The following is a 19545-nucleotide window of genomic DNA, read 5'->3' as shown; positions in this document are numbered from 1 at the left end:
ATTAAGAGAGCAGACGTTACACCAAGGCTGTTTGCCGCACGGCAGCCGTCTACTAGGGCAGGTCTACTATAGCAAGCATCGTTTACGGCATTTGGCCAGTGAGCGTGACCTGAAATCCCGGCCACGCTTCGACGCAGGCACAATGGAAAAGCTGGTCCTGCTGCGGAGTGATGGCTCCTCATGTGTGGCATCTTTGACGCTGATACTGGTGAACAGCGCAAAAAAGGCGGGACAACAACAAGACAAGCGCTGTCTTGTTGTTCTCAGCCCAGATCTCAGCCTTACTAAATCTTTGACGCTGTCCTTCACTACTTCCTGGCGGCTGGAGGGAGGCAGTTACTGAGCCTTTTCTCATTCCGGTCTTGTAGTGAAAATTTAGAGGTTACAATGGCAGCCATGTAACACGCTTTTGCAGGTTCACACGCTTACGAGGTAATGAGGCCGCTGACGCGGCTGCCCGGGCGCTTACTCACCGGGCTCCTCATCCCAGCTCTTCTGGCTCGGAGACTAACCAGCCGCTGCTGCGATTCAGGGAAATTATAACGCATTATAGCGACATTCACCGTCTTTTCCCGGCCCCTGCAAAGGGGCTGAGTAAGACGGAGGAGCGAACTTTAAGGCACCTGCAGACAGGTACTCTACTCTTTCCTGCAATAATAAAACATTACGATCCAAACACGGATGGGCGATGCCCGCACTGTGGGGAGACCTGTGATATCTTCCACATGGTGTGGGCATGTACTTAAAATCCCCACCTCCCCCCTTCCCCTACCCCTTCCAGAGAGGCATGGAAGACTGCCCTCCTCAACTGCTCCTCGCTTGAGTCCCAAAGGGCTCTGGTGAAGCGGTCGAGAGACGGTGCATTGTCATGCGGTGTCCCGGACTAGGGACGCCGACCATGTAGCGGGGCCACTCTGTGGCTCCCAAACTCTATTTCAACAATTAAAAGTTTTCACCACCACCACCATGTACATCAAAACGCGATTGAGGTGTCCACTGACCCAGGGAGCCTTATGTGTCTTTCCTTCCCTCAAAACCAAAAAGCTGCCTGTTTGCACACCTCTCGGTGGCTGAGTCGTTAATGCGCTCGTCTAATACGCCGGAGTACCCGGGTACGTACCCGACCGCAGCGGCCGTGTGCTGTGTGGTGCCAGTGCACCTTAAAGATCCTCAGGTGGTCAAAATTACTCCGAAGACCTAAAATACGGCATCTCTTTCTTCCTTTTATCTCTCACTCCCTTCTTTATGCCTTCCCTTATGGCGCGGTTCGAGTGTCCACCGATATATGAGAGACAAGCACTGCATCGTTTCCTTTCCTCGAAAGCGATTTTAATTTTTCGTAGAAGCCCTTCTTTTGTTCTTGACCTTCAGCTGAGTTAGAGGTCAAATCATGAAAAAGAAAACGAAATTAAATCAAAATCCACGAGTGGGAGTCGAACCCGCGGCTACCCACACAGATACCGTTTAAGGGCCGCTCACCGAGACCACTAGGCTACTTTTTTTTCCTTTCATGGAAATTGTTCTCCATGGTTATGCACAGAAAGGATATATGTCCATATATATATGGGTGTGTATATACACGCACAAAAAAACTGCTTACAGAGCAACTAGGTAGGCGCTACGTGGCACAAACATGATAGAAAACATAACAGAACTAAAAGGCCGGCAAGGATGTGCAGCGCATCAGGAGAGGAAACCAATCCGGTAAAAAGTTCAATTCTTTGTAAATGTCCGTTACCTGCAACAAAATTCGGCTAATTCTGGGCGAAACGACAGGTTCAACGTTGCGGTCTTGCATGCGCGCTTTCCAAAGGCTCTGAAGTCGAATCACCAGACTCTGATGACAGGGTGTCGAGTCAGTTTGGGAAACAACAAGGTAGCGCACACACTGTATGAATTCAAGAAGTAGCGTTTTCTGCGAATTCACTTTCTAGAAGTAGCGCCCTCTGCAACACATCACAAAACAAAATTGCGTCTTTGCAGTTTAAAATGTTCAATTGTTCCAGGCCCATTGCACAAGCGCCAGTTTACAGAAGACACAAAAATGTTTTTCCTATCGAGCCACGTCTGAGGTAGAGTTTTGGTGTGTTATTTATAGAAAAATGTTTTGGTGCAAGAAGAAATTCGCATTTTATGCACTCGCTTTAAAACATTACGACCCATAACCCAAAGTAGACAGAACGATACAGTGCGGACGGCAAGAGCGTCGTTATCTAATCCCTGTACAGATTTTGCGCAAAAGAGAATATAAGTACTCAGTTGAAAACCGAACTGTCAAAAAACGCACGTAGGCATAAACTTCCTGCATAATGCCCAGTAAACGGGGGCGTTCAGTAAAATTGGAACAAACTGCTAAGTTCGGAAGTAGATACATGAAATTAACCTGCAATTATGCTCCAATAATCGGATGGGAACAATCACGAAAAAAGAAGAAACGGGCAACCAACTGTCTCAAACACAGGTGCTCTAGGCCCAGTCCTCCTGTACAAAGAGGCCTGAAAAGGTTATCACGCCGCATGCGCTCAAGTTTGGAAGACCAAATCCCTGTAAAAAAAAAAACCAATGGAACCAATTGGACATTACAGTTGGAGCTAAATGGACATTCCTATTGCTTCCAATTGGATTTCTCAAATGGAACCAAATGGTTCCAGTTGTGTTTTTAGCCCCCGACCAATTGGATACAACTGGACTAGCCAATTGGACTCATTAGACCAGGCAGTTATTTCACCCAGAAAATATTCACAAAATATGTTACGTTCATTGAGAAAGGTAGCTAAATGTTCGAATAATAATATCTCTAGGATCTTGGATGAATATTTCTACAACTTAACACATTGTAATGTGCAAAAGGAAAACTTATTTATGAGGACTGCGGGGAGACACTCTGCCTAGTGCCAATCAACATTTTTCTACGGAATTGAAATTAACAAGCTTTTATGGAAATCAAAGCCAACAGACACACATACATCACACACAAGCAACACTGCACATTCAGGCCTTGAAGAGAAGTTTATTGGACTCATTATTCATACAAAGGGACCATAGTCCCTCACAAAGACAAAAACAACAAGGCAGCGACTAGTGTCGCTCGGTACAAACAAGCTATGAAACAAGAACACGACGGCGACTGCTGTCGCCGTTCACACAAAATCATTCACAGCACAGAATGTTCAAAGGGTCCATAATGTCCAGGCATCGCGGGGGGAAGCACGCTCACTAAATACGATAAACGCGCACCGACACCGCGCACCACACACTCAATACGGCAGGAGCCGCACTAGTAGCATACATTAGCTCAATATGTACCTCCAGAGAACTCACTTCTGCTCAAACTTATATACCCCACTTATGAGGATCTCATGCTGGGGCCGATGGCGCTTGCCCACTGAGCGCAGATATTTAATTGAATTTCAGCTCAGTGGTGGTGTAGGTGATGAGTACAATTTATTAGGCTAAGCTGCTGATAGCTCTTATTGTAAGTACCGTATTAGTTCTACCTTTTTCGTCAAACATGCAAACATTCATTGGATAAATTGGGTGCAGTTCGGCGGACCAATTGGATGCAATGGGTAAGACGAATTGGCCTCACCAATTGGAAACCCAAATGTCCAATTGGATAGTCCATTTGGACCATCCAATTGGAACACCATTCCAAATGGAACCAATTGGAAACCCAAATGGTCCAATTGGAAAGTCCATTTGGACCATCCAATTGGAATACCATTCCAAATGGGACCAATTGGAAACTTAACTCGTCCAATAGGAACCAATTGGAACCCATTGGAAATCCAATTGGTTCCAGTGGTTTTTTTTTTTACTGGCATAAGCGTCGCAATTATATGGTGGAAACGCTTATGCAATATCTAGCGCAGTGAAGGACCTGGAGTACGTAATAAATTCTTGCTGCCAGAAAGATGTTGCAAGCCTGGGCTGACCAAAAATTGAAAGGCGATGCGGTTCAAACGGCTGAGAATAACGCTCAAAGGCCGGAACTCGCTCTCTTTAATAATGCACACTTGATTTGAAGATCACAAAGTGAACAAGGGAGGGGAAGACCTCAGATTGCTTGAGCCAACGTTTCGACAAGGGGACTTGTCTTCGTGTGGGCAAAGCGTTCATCACTGGCAGGGATTAAATAGGGCCTTCGCTCCGAGGAGGAAGGCCCCGGGTGGGGGAAGGAAAGTGGTGTGAGATGGGATGCGTGTCAGGAAGGGGAGGGAGGTGAATCTTGATTTTTTAAGCTGCACTAGTGGAAAAACTTATATCCGTGGGGGTGTGTAATGAACAAAGGCTCTGAAGGGGCTGCGACGGGGGGGGGGGAGGCGCTGGGTGGACCAGTAAAACTGAGATAAGAGGATTAGTCAGCGTGGTAGAGGGAAATGGGAACAAGGCAAACAAAATAGGCTGGCACTGGAAGGAGAAAGAAAGGGGGGGCATTTTCAAGGAAGGACAAGCCGGGGGGGGAATGGCTCGAGTTCAGAGAAAGCCAAAAGGTAGGGGCGAAGGGGATAACAGGAATGTCATGGTTTCCTAGAAATGATAGTAGGGGATTAAAAGAAAAAAAAAGTGAACAAAGGGAGAGGGTGAGAAGGCCGGAAATGTGGTGGAAGATATGACATGGTAAGGGTGCAAAGAGCGATAATATACTTATGCGAGGTTCTAGGAAATCGTCTGACCATGTGCAAGACATTTGTTAATTTAAAATTATACTGTAAGGAAGAGAGTTGGAGTTCGATGCCCCAGCAGCTAGCGCCGACGAAGGCGAGGAAGAAGATAGGCGAAGCCGACGAAGTTCGGATTTTGCGCTTGCGAACGCTGGCCTGCTGAGCGGCACCGCTGGGACAAGGACTGTGCCCGTCCACGCTAACTGTGCGAGTTTCCACATTACACTTGGTGGAGGTGCTGCTTGTTCTCCCCGTGGACCTACGCCACGATAACGACTCCTACAACCGAAGCCATCGGTCACCGTCTCCTCGACGCCGTTCGCCCTCTCCTATGCGCCGCCGGTCCCCACCACTTCAAGCGGAGAACTAGGCGCCGCAGTTCCGGAGGCAAGAACTGCGCCGTCAACGACCGTCTCAAGCCCTATCGCCGCTCCTATGAACGTTATTGAAGTGATCGTTGAAGGTCTTCCTGTTGACGCGCTTATTGACACTGGTGCTGCCGTGTCCATCATTAGTCGCAACTTGTGCCGCAAATTAAAAAAAAGTGATGACGCCGCTTTCTGACCTTTCGCTTAGGACGGCCAGCGCTGACCCCATTCGCCCTCTCGCAGCGTGCACTGCCCGCCTCGTCATTCAAGGTCTCTCCTACACCATTGAGTTCTTCGTTCTCGCCCGCTCCTCTCATGACATCATCCTCGGGTGGGACTTTCTGTCCGCGCATCGCGCCATCATTGACTGTGCACGTGCTCAAATTGAATTGTCGCCGCTGTGTGATGCTCTTGTGGACGCCTCCCCTGTTACCGCCGCGCCTATTCTCGTCGCTGACGACGTCGACTTGCCAGCTTTCTCTTCTGTTCTTGTGCCGCTGACTTGTGCTGCCCTCTCTGACGATACTGTTCTTTATTCACCCTCTCCTCTTTGTGCGCACCGCAAGTCTGTTTTGCTCCCTCATGCCGTGCTCACCCTTTCTGGTGGTTGTGGCGCTCTGTACGTCGCGAACCCGTTGCCTTTCCCCACCACTTTACATCGGGGAGAATCGCTCGGCACGGTTGATGTCATCGATCTCGACGACGCTTCTCCTGTCCTTGATGACCCTGACACCCATGACATCAACGCCCTCACCCCTCCCGCCGACGTCGCCGCCCCGTCCTCCCCGGATATGTTTTCATTCTGTCGACGCCGCTCTACCACGTCACCAACGCGCCCAGCTGATCGCTTTGCTGCAGCGCTTCCGCGCATCCTTTGACTCTCCTCAAGCACCGTTGGGTCGTGCAACCGCGGTTCGCCACCATATCGACACTGGCACCCATGGACCCTTGCGCCAACGCCCCTATCGCGTCTCCTCCGCCGAGCGCCGCATCATTGATGAACAGGTGACCGACATGCTGAACCGCGGCGTGATCCAGCCCTCTCACAGTCCGTGGGCTTCTCCAGTCGTGCTCGTCAAGAAAAAGGACGGCTCCATTCGATTCTGCGTAGACTAAACAAAATTACTCGGAAGGACGTCTACCCACTGCCTCGTATAGATGACGCGCTGGATTGCATGCAGGGAGCGGAGTACTTTTCTTCGTTGGATCTGCGCTCTGGGTACTGGCAGGTTCCGATGGCCGACGTCGATCGCCCGAAAACAGCTTTCATCACGCCTGATGGGCTGTATGAATTTAATGTGATGCCCTTCGGTCTGTGCAACGCGCCTGCCACTTTTGAGCGTATGATGGACAACATCCTCCGTGGGCTTAAATGGCAGACACGCCTCTGCTACTTGGACGATGTTGTCATTTTCTCCCAGAATTTTCCGTCTCACCTTCTTCGCCTGGAGAGTGTTCTTCGCTGCCTCAGTGACGCTGGCCTGCAGCTGAACTTGAAAAAGTGTCGCTTCGGCGCTCGACAGCTGACTATCCTAGGCCACGTCGTGTCCAAGGATGGTGTACTCCCGGACCCTGCCAAGCTCCGCGCAGTTGCTGATTTCCCGAAGCCTACATCCCTGAAAGAACTCAGAAGCTTTCTTGGCCTTTGTTCTTACTTTCGCCGGTTCGTCAAGAATTTTGCTGCCGTTATCGCCCCGCTGACGCAACTTCTCGCTGGTAGCCACGACCTGTCGGCTTGGTCCCCTGCATGTGACGAAGCTTTTGCAACGCTGCGCCACCTCCTCACCTCTCCTCCGATCTTGCGCCATTTCGACCCTTCCGCGCCTACAGAACTGCACACAGACGCCAGCGGCATTGGTCTCGGTGCCGTTCTAGCTCAGCGGAAACCTGGTTTCAATGAGTACGTCGTTGCCTACGCCAGCCGTGCGCTCACAAAAGCGGAGACTAACTATTCCGTCACAGAAAAAGAATGTTTGGCGATTATTTCGGCGATCGCAAAATTTCGTCCTTACTTATATGGGCGCCCGTTCGATGTCACTACAGATCACCATGCCCTTTGTTGGCTGTCGTCACTCAAAGATCCATCCGGCCGCCTCGCTCGTTGGGCTCTGCGTTTACAAGATTACGACATTCGGGTCATTTATCGTTCCGGTCGTAAACACTCCGACGCCGACGCTCTCTCGCGCTCCCCTGTGACCTCTGAGCCTGACCCGCCATCTATTTCCGGCCTCACACCTTCTCTTGACACTATTGATATGGCTTCTGAGCAGCGCAAGGATCCTTGGATTACTTCTCTTCTGGATTTCTTAGACAACCGATCAGCCCGTCTCCCTTCTCGAGAGCTCCGTCGTCAAGCTCATCATTTTCTCGTGCGTGACCAGCTGCTGTACCGTCGGTCGCAAATAGCTGCTCGTGATCCCCAGGCATCTCCGCTCCGCCATTTGTGCCAGTTATCACGACGACCCGCAATGTGCTCATGCCGGTGTGCTGAAAACTTTTACCCGCCTGCGTCTTCGGTATTATTGGCGGGGTATGTACCGTTTTGTCCGCCAGTACATACGCTCTTGTCTGGAATGTCAGCGCCGCAAAAACCCACCACCGCACTCACCTGCTCCTCTGCAACCGTTACCGTGTCCGGCCCGACCATTCGACCGTGTTGGAATCGACCTTTATGGCCCTCTTCCCAGCACTGCCGCCGGGAACCGCTGGATCATCGTCGCCATTGATCATCTCACGCGCTATGCGGAAACTGCCCCGTTGCCAGCTGCGACGGCCTCTGACGTAGCCGGTTTCATACTACAGCATATCATTCTTCGTCACGGTGCGCCTCAGGAATTGCTCAGCGATCGGGGTCGCGTCTTCTTGTCCGGCGTAGTGGAAGCCCTTCTTCGCGAGTGTCATATCGTTCATCGCACGACGTCTTCGTACCATCCACAGACGAACGGCATGACCGAACGCTTTAACCGGACCCTCGGCGACATGATGGCCAAGTACGTTTCTACCGATCACTCCGACTGGGACCGCGTTCTACCTTTCGTTACATACGCTTACAACTCTGCAACGCAAGCCACTACTGGTTTTTCCCCGTATTTTCTTCTCTACGGACGCGAGCCTTCCTCCATCATGGACACCATACTCCCTTACCGCCCCGATTCGTCCGACTTTACAACCGTCTCTCAAGCCGCTGCGCATGCCGAAGAATGCCGTCAACTCGCCCGTTCCTTTACTTCTCACGATCAGCACCGTCAGAAAAGCGCCCGCGCCGCTTCTTCCGGTCTGCCGCCGTCATATCTGCCTGAATCCTTCGTTTGGCTGTGGGTGCCCTCCTCCAGCCCCGGCCAGTCTACAAAACTGCTGAGCAAATACCAGGGCCCCTATCGCGTTATTCAGCAGGTCTCCCCAGTTAATTATCTGGTCGAGCCCATCACGCCTTCGTCTGACCATCGCCGCCGCGGTCGTGAAATTGTGCACTTAGACCGCCTGAAGCCCTACTACGACCCAGCCATCGTTTCGTGCCCTTAGGCCGCCAGGATGGCGCCTCTTCACCCCGGGGGTATTGTAAGGAAGAGAGTTGGAGTTCGATGCCCCAGCAGCTAGCGCCGACGAAGGCGAGGAATAAGATAGGCGAAGCCGACGAAGTTCGGATTTTGCGCTTGCGAACGCTGGCCTGCTGAGCGGCACCGCTGGGACAAGGACTGTGCCCGTCCACGCTAACTGTGCGAGTTTCCACATTACAATACTAACAATGGAATGTACCTGAGAGATTCCAGGTTTCCTCTGGACATGTTAATCCCTGTCGGTGGCAGAGTTTTAAATTTGTGCATTAGGTATGCTTCTCTGTATTTTCTGTCCCTAGTCGATTTGAAGCCTGACTAAAGAATGAACAATTTGAGTTCGACGAATTTGTGGTGGCGTTGATTAGAATGGGTCGACACTGCCTTCTGTGCATTCCGTGTTGTGTCAGCCCGGTGCCCGTTTAATCTGGCACTCATTGTTTGCCCGGTTTCTCCGATATATTGTTTCTGGTAGAAGGAGCAGTGGAGAATGTAGATAATATTGAACGAGGTGCAGTCAAAACTGGTCTTTATATGGAAACTGAAATCGCTTGCCCTCGGTGCGCTCAGGCCTGAACTCCTCGCTCGATGGGAAAAGGTTTCAAATGACGCATCCCTTTCATTCATAGCTATATTAAAATAACATTGTCAAGAGCAGTTAAATTCCCTCGATGATCAACTTAGTAAGATAGAACTAAATTCGGACGAAAGCCAGGCACTAGCAGATTTTGTAGCCAGAAAGGAACGCAAGCTGCACGATAAACAACAGCGTAAAAAAATTAGAGATAAATTTCCGCTAGATACGAATACATCTGGACAGTTTAACAACCGTCCACCAATTTCGATACAGACAAAAGATACGCCTTTTCCGCCGCAGGGCACTGACAGCAACATTGTCGATATTTCCAAATCCCTAAGTGATAGCGACAAACGGATTCTGAAGCATGGCCTTACATTTTGTCCAAGTAACAAAATTACGGGGGCACTTTGTTGACCTAAAGTGCGGTGAGCCGAAAGCCGTAAGCGCGGTGTTGCTGCTTGTCTCAGTGATGTGTTGTTAAGATGTTACGCTTCGCCTCTAACGACACCGTCTTGCAACGCTGCCAGGCAGTCCCAAGAACGCCATCGCCCGTTTGGTTCTACGCCATGCTCGTCGGTAAATTGGTTTTTGAGGAAAGGAAATGCATCTGTTTCACATATCTCGGTGGACACCTGAACCTCGCCGTAAAGGAAGGGAGGAAGGTGGGAGTGAACGAAGACATCGTAATTACTAGGCGCGCCTTTGTTCATTCCAATCCATCGAGCTGGCATGGCGGAGTGGTTGCGTGCTCGTCTCGCACTCCGGAGACCGGGCTTCGATTCTTGAAGTCGACCAATTTCCTACTCGGTTTTATCTAATTATCCGGTCGGACTAGAAAGGTAAATTAGGCTACTTGGTCAATTAAGCAATTAACTAACCTCAGTCCCACTTACTTGAAGCATCACTGTACCATGCCTTTATTTGGTGGCATGGTTACCAGGCAAAGTACAAATGGCCCGTTTGAAATTCACGCACTGAGACGTCACGACCGTTTCGACCAACTGAAAATCGTGACATTTCTATCGACAACTTCTGCTTACAACGATGAGGCATTAAAGGCTTCCGCCTTAATAATTTTAACGAGTATGAACTTCACAGAGATCTCACAGAATATGCGCGAAGATTGCGAATTAAGAAATTCTTTGCCGAAAAAACGCACACCCCGATTACTAACCTAGCTCTTTCCTGTAACACGTTATCAACACGTGCTCACCCTACTGAAGTAACAGCCTTAATCCCATCTCTCTCAAAGCCGAAAGTACGTGGACGCCGGAAGCGCGGCAGAGTCCCGAATTAGACTTGTACATTAAATCTGTCTCGAAAGAAATTATAGACCAAACAAAGCAAGCTCGAAAACGCAGAAACGTTACCCCAACGGAACAGGCTACTCTGAACCACTTAGCTTCTAGAACCGATATAGTCATTAAGCCTGCAGACAAAGGAGGTAGCATAGTTATCCTGCCGGTCGAAAAATAAAAAAAAAGCTTTTAGGCAACTCAACAACCCTTGTCATTATAGGAAATTAGATTCAGATCCCACTTCAGAGTTCTGCAAATTGATTCTGTACAAACTGGCAAACTTATTATCAAGAGAACTAATCACGCAGTCCGACTACTACTTCTTAAATCCGCTAAACAAACAGGCAGGACGCTTTTACCTACTTCCCAAATTCCATAACGTTTCCGCAGAAGACTTGTTTACTACAGATATCCCCGCCGGACCTATCGTTTCAAACAATAACACGCCCACAGAGAACTTATCAATTTTCCTGAACAACTATCTTGCAGATATTCCCACCCACCTCCCTTCCTTTGTCGAGGATACACCACACTTTCTCCGCATAATAGTCTCTGAATGACGCTTCCATTATCCCAGCAGATAGCATACTTGTCACACTTGACGTCGCCGCTTTGTACACAAATATTCCCATAAATGAAGGTATCGACGCGCTCTCCAAAATTCTAACTCAAAGTCCTCACCCGCACGAAACTGAAGTGTACCTCACGCTATTTGAATTGGTGCTAACACTCAACTACTTTGAATTCGATTATTCTTACTACCTTCAATTATTTGGAACAAGCATGGGCAGTCCCTTCGCACCCACCCACGCGAACATTTTTATGGGGCTACTAGAATCTAAACTTCTAAATCATTTCTAAAAAAAAACGACTTATATACCTACGTTACATAGACGACATTTTCATGATATGGGAGTATGGGGCTGAGACCCTGAAGGCATTCGTCACACATTTCAATTCATGCCACTCCAGCATTAAATTCACCTTCAACTTTTCGAAAACGCAAGTCAATTTCCTTGACAGCACTGTCTATTTAGAAAATAGCAAGCTCAAAACCACACTTTACAGGAAGCCTACTGACCGACAGCAATACTTAGATTTCACTAGCCATCATCCAAGACACTGCAAACAAGGTGTGATAGCGTGAGCGCCTAGCGAGCCGCTGACGTGTCATTCCGTGCTGCTGATAAGCTGCGCACGGCACGCTATCGGCGCACTATAAGAACACCATGCTCTTGGCAATAAACGCTTTTTTCTGCTGGACCTTCGTCGATGCTGGTCGTAGTTATTTCACTGGCGACGAGGGTGGGATCCGTCGGGACTGGCCTGCCAAGCGTGTCTGGGCAAGATAGGACGACGCACATCGGAAGCCACTAACGCGGACTGCAAGTGGCTGGCGGCCAGGGGCAAGCAGCTGACAACGGATCCTACGCACCAAGCAAGACATCGACACGATAAGTAACTGCACCGAAGCGTTGTTACGTTTACGTTTACGTTGTTACTTTTGTGCACCGAAGCGATTTCGCGTGTTGGCAGAATCGATGAGTACGACCCCAAGGTCGAGAACTTTGATTTCTACTTGGAACGGTTTGAACATTTCGTCAGCGCCAATGAGGTCTCGGAAGCAAAGAAACTGTCAGTTTTTCTAACAGTACTTGGCGCAGGGGCGTATGAAGTCCTCAAGAACCTGGTAGTTCCAGCGCTTCCCGGTGAAAAGACTTTCGCTGAAATCAAGATTCTGCTGAAGAATCACTACAGCCCGCAAACTTCAGTCATTGCTGAAAGATGCAGGTTTAACCGCCGAGTTCAACTGGAGCAAGAGAGCGTAGAAGATTTCGTTCTGGAGTTAAAACACCTCGCTCGGAAGTGCAATTTCGGAGACTTTCTACAGGATGCCTTGCGAGACAGACTGGTAGGAGGCATTCGCAATGAGGAAACTCAAAGAGCTCTGTTCACCACGGAAGGCTTAACATTTCAAGGCGCATGCAAAATTGCGCTGGATAGGGAGTTGGCCACACAGCAGGCCGCGCTATTGCAACAAAGAGGTCGCAGTGAGGCACTCAACGCTGTGGGAACGCACGAGAGGTGCGACTGAAAGACTCAACGCGAGGAAAAAGTCAAAAACAGAAGTGTAGCCGCTGTGGCAAGGCGCATACTTCAGACAGCTGTTGGTACAAGAGGTACAAGTGCAGACGGTGCTCGAAAGTGGGTCATCTTCAAAATATGTGCCAGGCAAGCCGTGAAGAACTAAAAGCGCATCTAGTATCCGAGTCATCGGAAGAGGAGCCCACGTTATACAGTTGCGACGCTACGCCTTCTAAGAAGAGCTATGTTGTGTCTGTGAACGTTGAAGGCCACGACCTGCCAATGCAGGTTGACACGGGTGCTGCGTTGACTGTTGTGCCGGAAAGCGTATACGTCGCTAAGTTGTCGCATGTCAAGTGTGAGCCAACGAAATGGGTGCTCAAAACTTATACAGGTGAAAAAATGCATGTGATCGGTCAATGCAATGTGACTGCTCGCTATGAAGGTCAGTGCGCCGTGTTACCTATTGTTGTGCGTGAGGGTGAGCGCAATCTGCCTATACTTTTAGGCAGGAGCTGGCTTGAGAAGGTGCAGCTTAACTGGAAATCTCTTTTCGCCTTGAGCATTGACGAAAGGGTGTTGAAGTTGCATTCCAAGTACCCTCGCGTATTTTCTTCCACTTTGGGAGTGATTAGGAACTATGAGGCAAAATTGGTTCTGCAGCCAAAGTGCACTCCTGTTTCACCAGGGTGGAAATTTGGGCAAGTCGGTATTGATCCATAACATAAGAGTAGCGCAATCTCTGGGTTGGGTTGGGTTTGGTTTTCTTCGTCAGTCGGAAGTTAGCGCCTGTGTTGGTGTGTGTGTGCTCTCCCCTTTTGTCCGTCGTCCTCGTTTTGCGCTACTCTTATGTTATGCACTCCTGTGTTTTGTAAGTCCCGGCCAGTTGCGAGAAGCGGTAGAAAAAGAACTGTCTGACCTTGAAAAGAAGGGTGTAATCGAGCGAGTAACGCAGAGCGAGTGGGCAACTCCCGTCGTAGTGGTTCCAAAGAAGGAAGGTGACAAACTAAGGTTGTGTGGCGACTTCAAAATCACGCTCAATCCGGTCCTAAAAATGGATCACTATCCATTGTCCCTACCTGAAGATTTGTTCACAGCCGTTTGTGAGGGAAAAGTTTTGTCATCGGCATTCCAGCAGGTGATGCTAAGCCCAAAGCAATTGTTACAGTTAACACGCACCGGGGCCTCTATCGGTACAACAGACTTCCCTATGGTATAGCGAGTGCCCCGGCTTTGTTCCAATCCTTAATGGATAAAGTCTTGATGGGCATTAAGAATGTAGGTTGCTACATTGACGATGTAATTGTAGCTGGCCAGGACATAGATGACTGCGAAAAAACACTTGAGCTAGTTTTGCAACGATTGAACGAATACAACATTACTGTCAAGGCAGAGAAATGCAAGTTCTTTCTAAACTCAGTGTGTTACCCCGGGCACAAGATGAGCTCTGAGGGGATACATCCCACCGAAGGCAAAGTGAAAGCAATCGTCCATGCTCCTGAGCCTGCGAATGTCATTGAGCTGAAAGCTTATCTAGGGCTACTGAACAACTATGGCAAATTTTTAAACAACCTAGTGTCTGTAGCAGAGCCATTGTAAAAGCTACTTCGAGAGGGAGAGCGCTGGGTTTGGACCAAGAAATGTAGCGATGCGTTTGAGGCCACGGAACAGCTCCTTATCAGCAGCCGAGCGCTCACGTACTACGATGCACGCAAACCGCTGGGGTTGCAATGTGATGCATCAGCGTATGGTGTTGGAGCGGTCATTTTTCATGTGTTTCCCAACGGCGAAGAGCGTCCAATTGCATTTGCTTCGCGTACCTTGACACCTGCAGAAAAGAACTATTCACAGTGTGAAAGAGAGGCTGTAGCTCTTATTTTTGGTTTGCAGAAATTCCACAAGTTCTTGTATCGCAGGAAATTTGACTTGTACACGGACCATCAGCCACTATTGGGAATTTTGGGTCACAACAAAGCCACGCCATCATTAGCAGCTGCCAGACTACAAAGGTGGTCTTCAATTATGTCTGCTTACCAGTTCACTCTGAAATACCGCAGGGGAACTTAAATTGAGGTGGCTGATGCTCTGTCAAGATTACCTACTTGTGGTTCTGCTAAAGCAGAAACTGCTGAATGTCTGTCTGTTTTCGAACGCACCCCGCTCACAGCGCGAGACGTGTCAAAGGAGGCTGCACGAGACGGCACCCTTACCAAAGTAATCGAGTATGTTCGGTCGGGTTGGCCAGCAAATGTCGTGGACGAATTGCAACCTTATTACGTCCGTCGCCTGGAACTCTCCGTCGAACAAAATTGTCTCACATGGGGGACGAGAGTAGTTATACCTGAGAATCTGAGGCCCGCAGTCCTATCCTTGCTTCATGAAGACCACCCTTGCTCTAGTCGAATGAAAATGTTAGCAAGAAGTTTTGTGTGGCGGCCCAACATGGACAAGGCTATTGAGGAGTACATAAGGAAGTGCAGAGTGTGTCAACTCGTACTACCGGCAGCTCAGCCTGTACCTCTCCAGCTGTGGCCGTACCCATCAAGGTGTTGGCAAAGAGTAGATGTTGACTATGCGCAACAAGGTAACCACAACTTTCTTGTCTTGGTGGACGCCTACTCCAAATGGGTTGAAGTTTGGCCTATGACGTCAACTACCACCTCTCAGACTATTAGTAAGCCTCGCAGCCTATTCGCCGCGTATGGTTTTCCAGAGTAGATTGTCAGTGATAACGGCCCACAGTTTGTGTCGCAGGAGTTCGCAGCATTCTTGTCTCGTAACAGTATCAGACATGCTAAGACTCCGCCATATCACGCAATCTCCAACGGAGCAGCCGACCGCCTAGTCCAGACAACCAAGAAGGCGATTTTAAAGCAAGTGTTGTCACTAGCTGAACACGGAAAGCAACAACCCTTGCAGGAAGGATTAGACAGTTTTTTGATGTCGTACAGGAATACCCCTCATGCTCTAACTGGGAAGACCCCAGCCGAGCTGTTTCTGAGGCGACAGCCGCGAGTTAAATTGTCGTTTCTCAAACCGAGTTTTGTGCAAGACATGACTGATAAGCAACGGTGCATTAAGCAGCAAAGAGACAAGGACAGGGGCTGTGAACGTGCTTTCGCCGTGGGGGGAAGGGTGTTTGTGAAGTGCGTGCGTGGTGAGGACACCTCTTGGGACGATGGCACAGTGGTACAAGTTGTGAGCCCAGTGACTTATCTCGTGCGCGTGTCGGGTCAAGTTCGATTTGTGCACGTCGATCACCTCCGCCCTTCTTTTGCACGACCAGCCTCGCTATCGCAGAAGGCATCCCTACCAAGTCAGCAGCCTCGGGAGTCGTCGGCAGGGCCCACAGTTGAGACCACGTGCCCCGTGCAGACATCGCCTGCCGGCACCAATGCGCCCGCCTCGCCACCTTCTCCGGCAGCCGACTCGACTGTGCCACCCGACGCTTCAGGTGATTCGCGAGAGTCTTCGCTGCCACCCAACTACGACGCTGTGGTGCCTCCACGCAGTAGCCAGCGTATGCGCCGGCCCCCGGATTGGTTCAGACCATCAGACTTCAAGAAATGACTTAGTGTTGTCTAAGGGGGGAGGAGATGTGATAGCGTGAGCGCCTAGCGAGCCGCTGACGTGTCATTCCGTGCTGCTGATAAGCTGCGCACGGCACGCTATCGGCGCACTATAAGAACACCATGCTCTTGGCAATAAACGCTTTTTTCTGCTGGACCTTCGTCGATGCTGGTCGTAGTTATTTCACAAGGTATATTCGTAGGACAGGCAACGAGACTAAGAATAATATGTAGCGACGACGACGACTACCTGAAACACCTCCACTCGCTAAAAAACACACTAATCACCAGAAACCATCCACAGACAACCCTTAATAATGCGTTCCAACGAGCAACCACTTTGAAACGAGATGTAGTTCTTAAAAAACGAACGAAAGCTAACAGTCAACGACCTCCTGCACTTATAACGAAATACTCAAACGCGCTTCCAAACAAACAATATCCTGCGGAAATACCACCCCATTTTAACTGGTAACGACCGTCTCAAGAAAATATTTCCCAACGCACCAAGGGTAACATACAGACGCAAAACAAACCTGAAGGACATCCTGGTTCATGCTAGGCTCGGTAAGAAGCCACCACCGACAGTAACTTCATGCTCTCGACCTAGATGCAAGACGTGCAAACATCTACAAAGGGACACTACGGTTAAAAGTACGGCAAGCGATTTCAATTTCGATATAAAGACCAGTTTTGACTGCACATCGCCCAATATTATCTACATGCTTCAGTGCTCCTTCTGCCAGAAACAATATATCGGAGAAACCGGGCAAACAATGAGTGCCAGATTAAACGGGCACCGGGCTGACACAACACGGAATGAACAGAAGGCAGTGTCGACCCATTTTAATCAACGCCACCACAAATTCGACGAACTCAAATTGTTCATTCTTCAGTCAGGCTTCAAATCGACTAGGGACAGAAAATACAGAGAAGCATACCTAATCCACAAATTTAAAACACTGCAACCGACAGGGATTAACATGTCCAGACGAAGCCTGGAATCTCTCAGGTACATTCCAGGTTTAGCATAATTTTAAATTAACAAATGTCTTGCACGTGGTCAGACCGTTTCCTAGAACCTCGCATAAGTACATTATCGCTCTTTGCACCCTTCCCACGACATAACTTCCACCACATTTCCGGCTTTCTCACCCTCTCCCTTTGTTCACCTTTTTTTTTTCTCCTAATCCCCTACTATCAGTTCTCGGAAACCATGACATTCCTGTTACCCCCTCCGCCCCTACCTTTTGGCTTTCTCTGAACTCGAGCGTTCCCCCCCCCCTTTCTTTCTCCTTCTAGTGCCAGCCTATTTTGTTTGCCTTGTTCTCATTTCCCTGTACCACGCTGACTAATCCTCTTATCTGAGTTTTACAGGTCCACCCAGCGCCTCCCCCCCCCCGTCGCAGCCCCTTCAAAGCCTTTGTTCATTACACACCCCCCTGATAAAAGTTTTTCCACTATTGCAGCTTAGCGAATCACGATTCACCTCCTTCCCCTTTCTGACACGCATCGCCTCTCACACCACTTTCCTTCCCCACCCGCAGCCTTCCTCCTCGGACCGAAGGCTCTATTTAATCCCTGCCAATGATGAACGCTTTGCCCAGACGTAGACAAGTCCCCTTGTCGAAACGTTGGCTCAAACAACCTCAGGTTTTCCCCTCCCTTGTTCATTTTGTGATCGCCAAGGACCATCTACCACACCCTTTCTCTACCATGGACTCCAGTCAACGGAAGATGACGGAACAAGGTAAGCCTCTCCCCCTTCTTTCATTGGCACATGTAGCGTTGATAGGTGATAGTCAATACAAGCACAGCCACAATCACTTTCTTCCCGGAGAACATGCATAATACATTAGGTTTCAAAGCGGCGCCAAAACCAATGACATAAGGAAACTGATAGCCGCAGCAATACAGAACATCACGCACTTCGTCATTCACTGCGGGACTAATGACCTGAAACACAGCAGTGCGGAACAGACCATTGAGGCCATGAATACACTGGTACACGAGGTCCATGCCAACAGACCAAACAAGAAACTGCACCTGACAACCGTGCTTCCTAGGGTAGTCAAGTTGCACCACAGACACATGCCACAATCCCGCCAACTCGCAGCTCACGCACAGGACTCGTTTAAGCTCAACAATTTTTTGCTGGACATAGAACACAACCAAAAAGACGTTGAAATCATCCACCACGCTCAGATCCACCTTGACCCTGAGGCACTCCTGGCCAGAGATGGACTTCACCCTAATTTTTTTGGCGTCCAAGTAATGGCAGACAACATAAAGTACCGGCTGAGAAACACATTTAAGCGGACGCTACAGCCCACTCATGCTCCCTCTCCCACTCTGGCCAACACTCAACAACACACCACCCACAAAAGCGACAACACCCAGGAACGAACACAGCCTCCCCCCGCTAGGACCTAGGACACCTCCACACAGTTCCCTCCAGAGACTCGCGACGCTGGCACACAGACGGAAACCGTGGATCCCACACCAGCGGAACAGCACGTAGGAATCCCACCGGAACTAGCCACTAAACAACAAAGCCACCACTTCACACAGACACCTACGCAATTAGTGACGCACACTAGCACCCAGATTTTCACCGATGCGTACCTCGACACCGATACCACCCCCAAACAGAAGTCCCCTAAACACACAACACCCGTCAAGAGGTCCACTCGGCACAAGCGCAGATGACTTACATCTGGCAGCACCAATCGCCCCGAACCCAAAATACGAATTTTCCCGGTCGCCAGAAAACTAGCCACTAAACAAACTAACTACCGATTCCGATCACAAAATGAACAAGGGAGGGGAAAACCTCAGTTTGCTAGATCCAACGTTTCGACAAGGGGACTTGTCTTCGTCTGGATTCCGAAGATATTTAAGAGGCACATAAGACCATTCTATTCCAGCGTACAGGGGCGGGGTTGGGCCCATTGACCCAAACCGCCGCCGTGGTGGCTCAGTGGCTATGGTGCTCGGCTGCTGACCCGAAAGACGCGGGTTCGATCCCGGCTGCGGCGGTTGAATTTCTTTGGAGGAGAAATTCGAGGCCCGTGTACTGTGCGATGTCAGTGCACGTTAAAGAACCCCAGGTGGTCGAAATTTCCGGAGCCCTTCACTACGGCGTCTCTCATAGCCTCAGTCGCTTTGGGACGTTAAATCCCATAAACCAAACCAAACCAAACCAAACCATTGACCCAAACCATAGGCCAAAACTTTTGCAGCGATTCATTCGGGCACCAGAAACGATGCTAACCCGATCTATCGTGGACAGCACATCATCAATGCTGGGCTTGTCATTGCAGAAAAATGCAAGATCGTCAGCATATGATAGAAATTTGACTTCATTACCGAAAACAGGGAACCCGTGGATGTTACTGGTACGCAAAACACTCAAACAAAGCGGCTC

General features: G+C 49.5%; 1 protein-coding gene across 1 annotated transcript; it reads left to right on the top strand.

Annotated features, from left to right (window-relative positions):
- Positions 1 to 142: 142 nt before the first annotated feature.
- On the top strand, positions 143 to 16119 carry LOC149367507 (uncharacterized). The gene is made up of 4 exons (XM_089574513.1): positions 143 to 182; positions 11982 to 12515; positions 13443 to 13547; positions 15836 to 16119. The coding sequence occupies exons 1-4, from the start codon at positions 143 to 145 to the stop codon at positions 16117 to 16119; spliced, it is 963 nt and encodes a 320-aa protein (XP_089430639.1).
- Positions 16120 to 19545: the final 3426 nt, after the last annotated feature.

This window comes from Amblyomma mixtum, chromosome 1, assembly GCF_055824585.1.
Source record: "Amblyomma mixtum isolate Tamu chromosome 1, ASM5582458v1, whole genome shotgun sequence".
Taxonomy (NCBI): domain Eukaryota; kingdom Metazoa; phylum Arthropoda; class Arachnida; order Ixodida; family Ixodidae; genus Amblyomma; species Amblyomma mixtum.
Note: the sequence above shows the minus strand (reverse complement) of the source record. Positions and strands in the feature narration are given on the sequence as shown.

Excerpts from the sequence above, each read along its gene's own strand:
- LOC149367507 (XM_089574513.1), top strand. The coding sequence starts at position 143 with ATGGAAAAGCTGGTCCTGCTGCGGAGTGATGGCTCCTCAT. Across the intron at positions 183-11,981 it reads GCGGAGTGATGGCTCCTCAT|CGATTTCGCGTGTTGGCAGA; the intron begins GTGTGGCATCTT and ends TGTGCACCGAAG. Across the intron at positions 13,548-15,835 it reads AGTGGTTCCAAAGAAGGAAG|CCTCGCTATCGCAGAAGGCA; the intron begins GTGACAAACTAA and ends TTGCACGACCAG.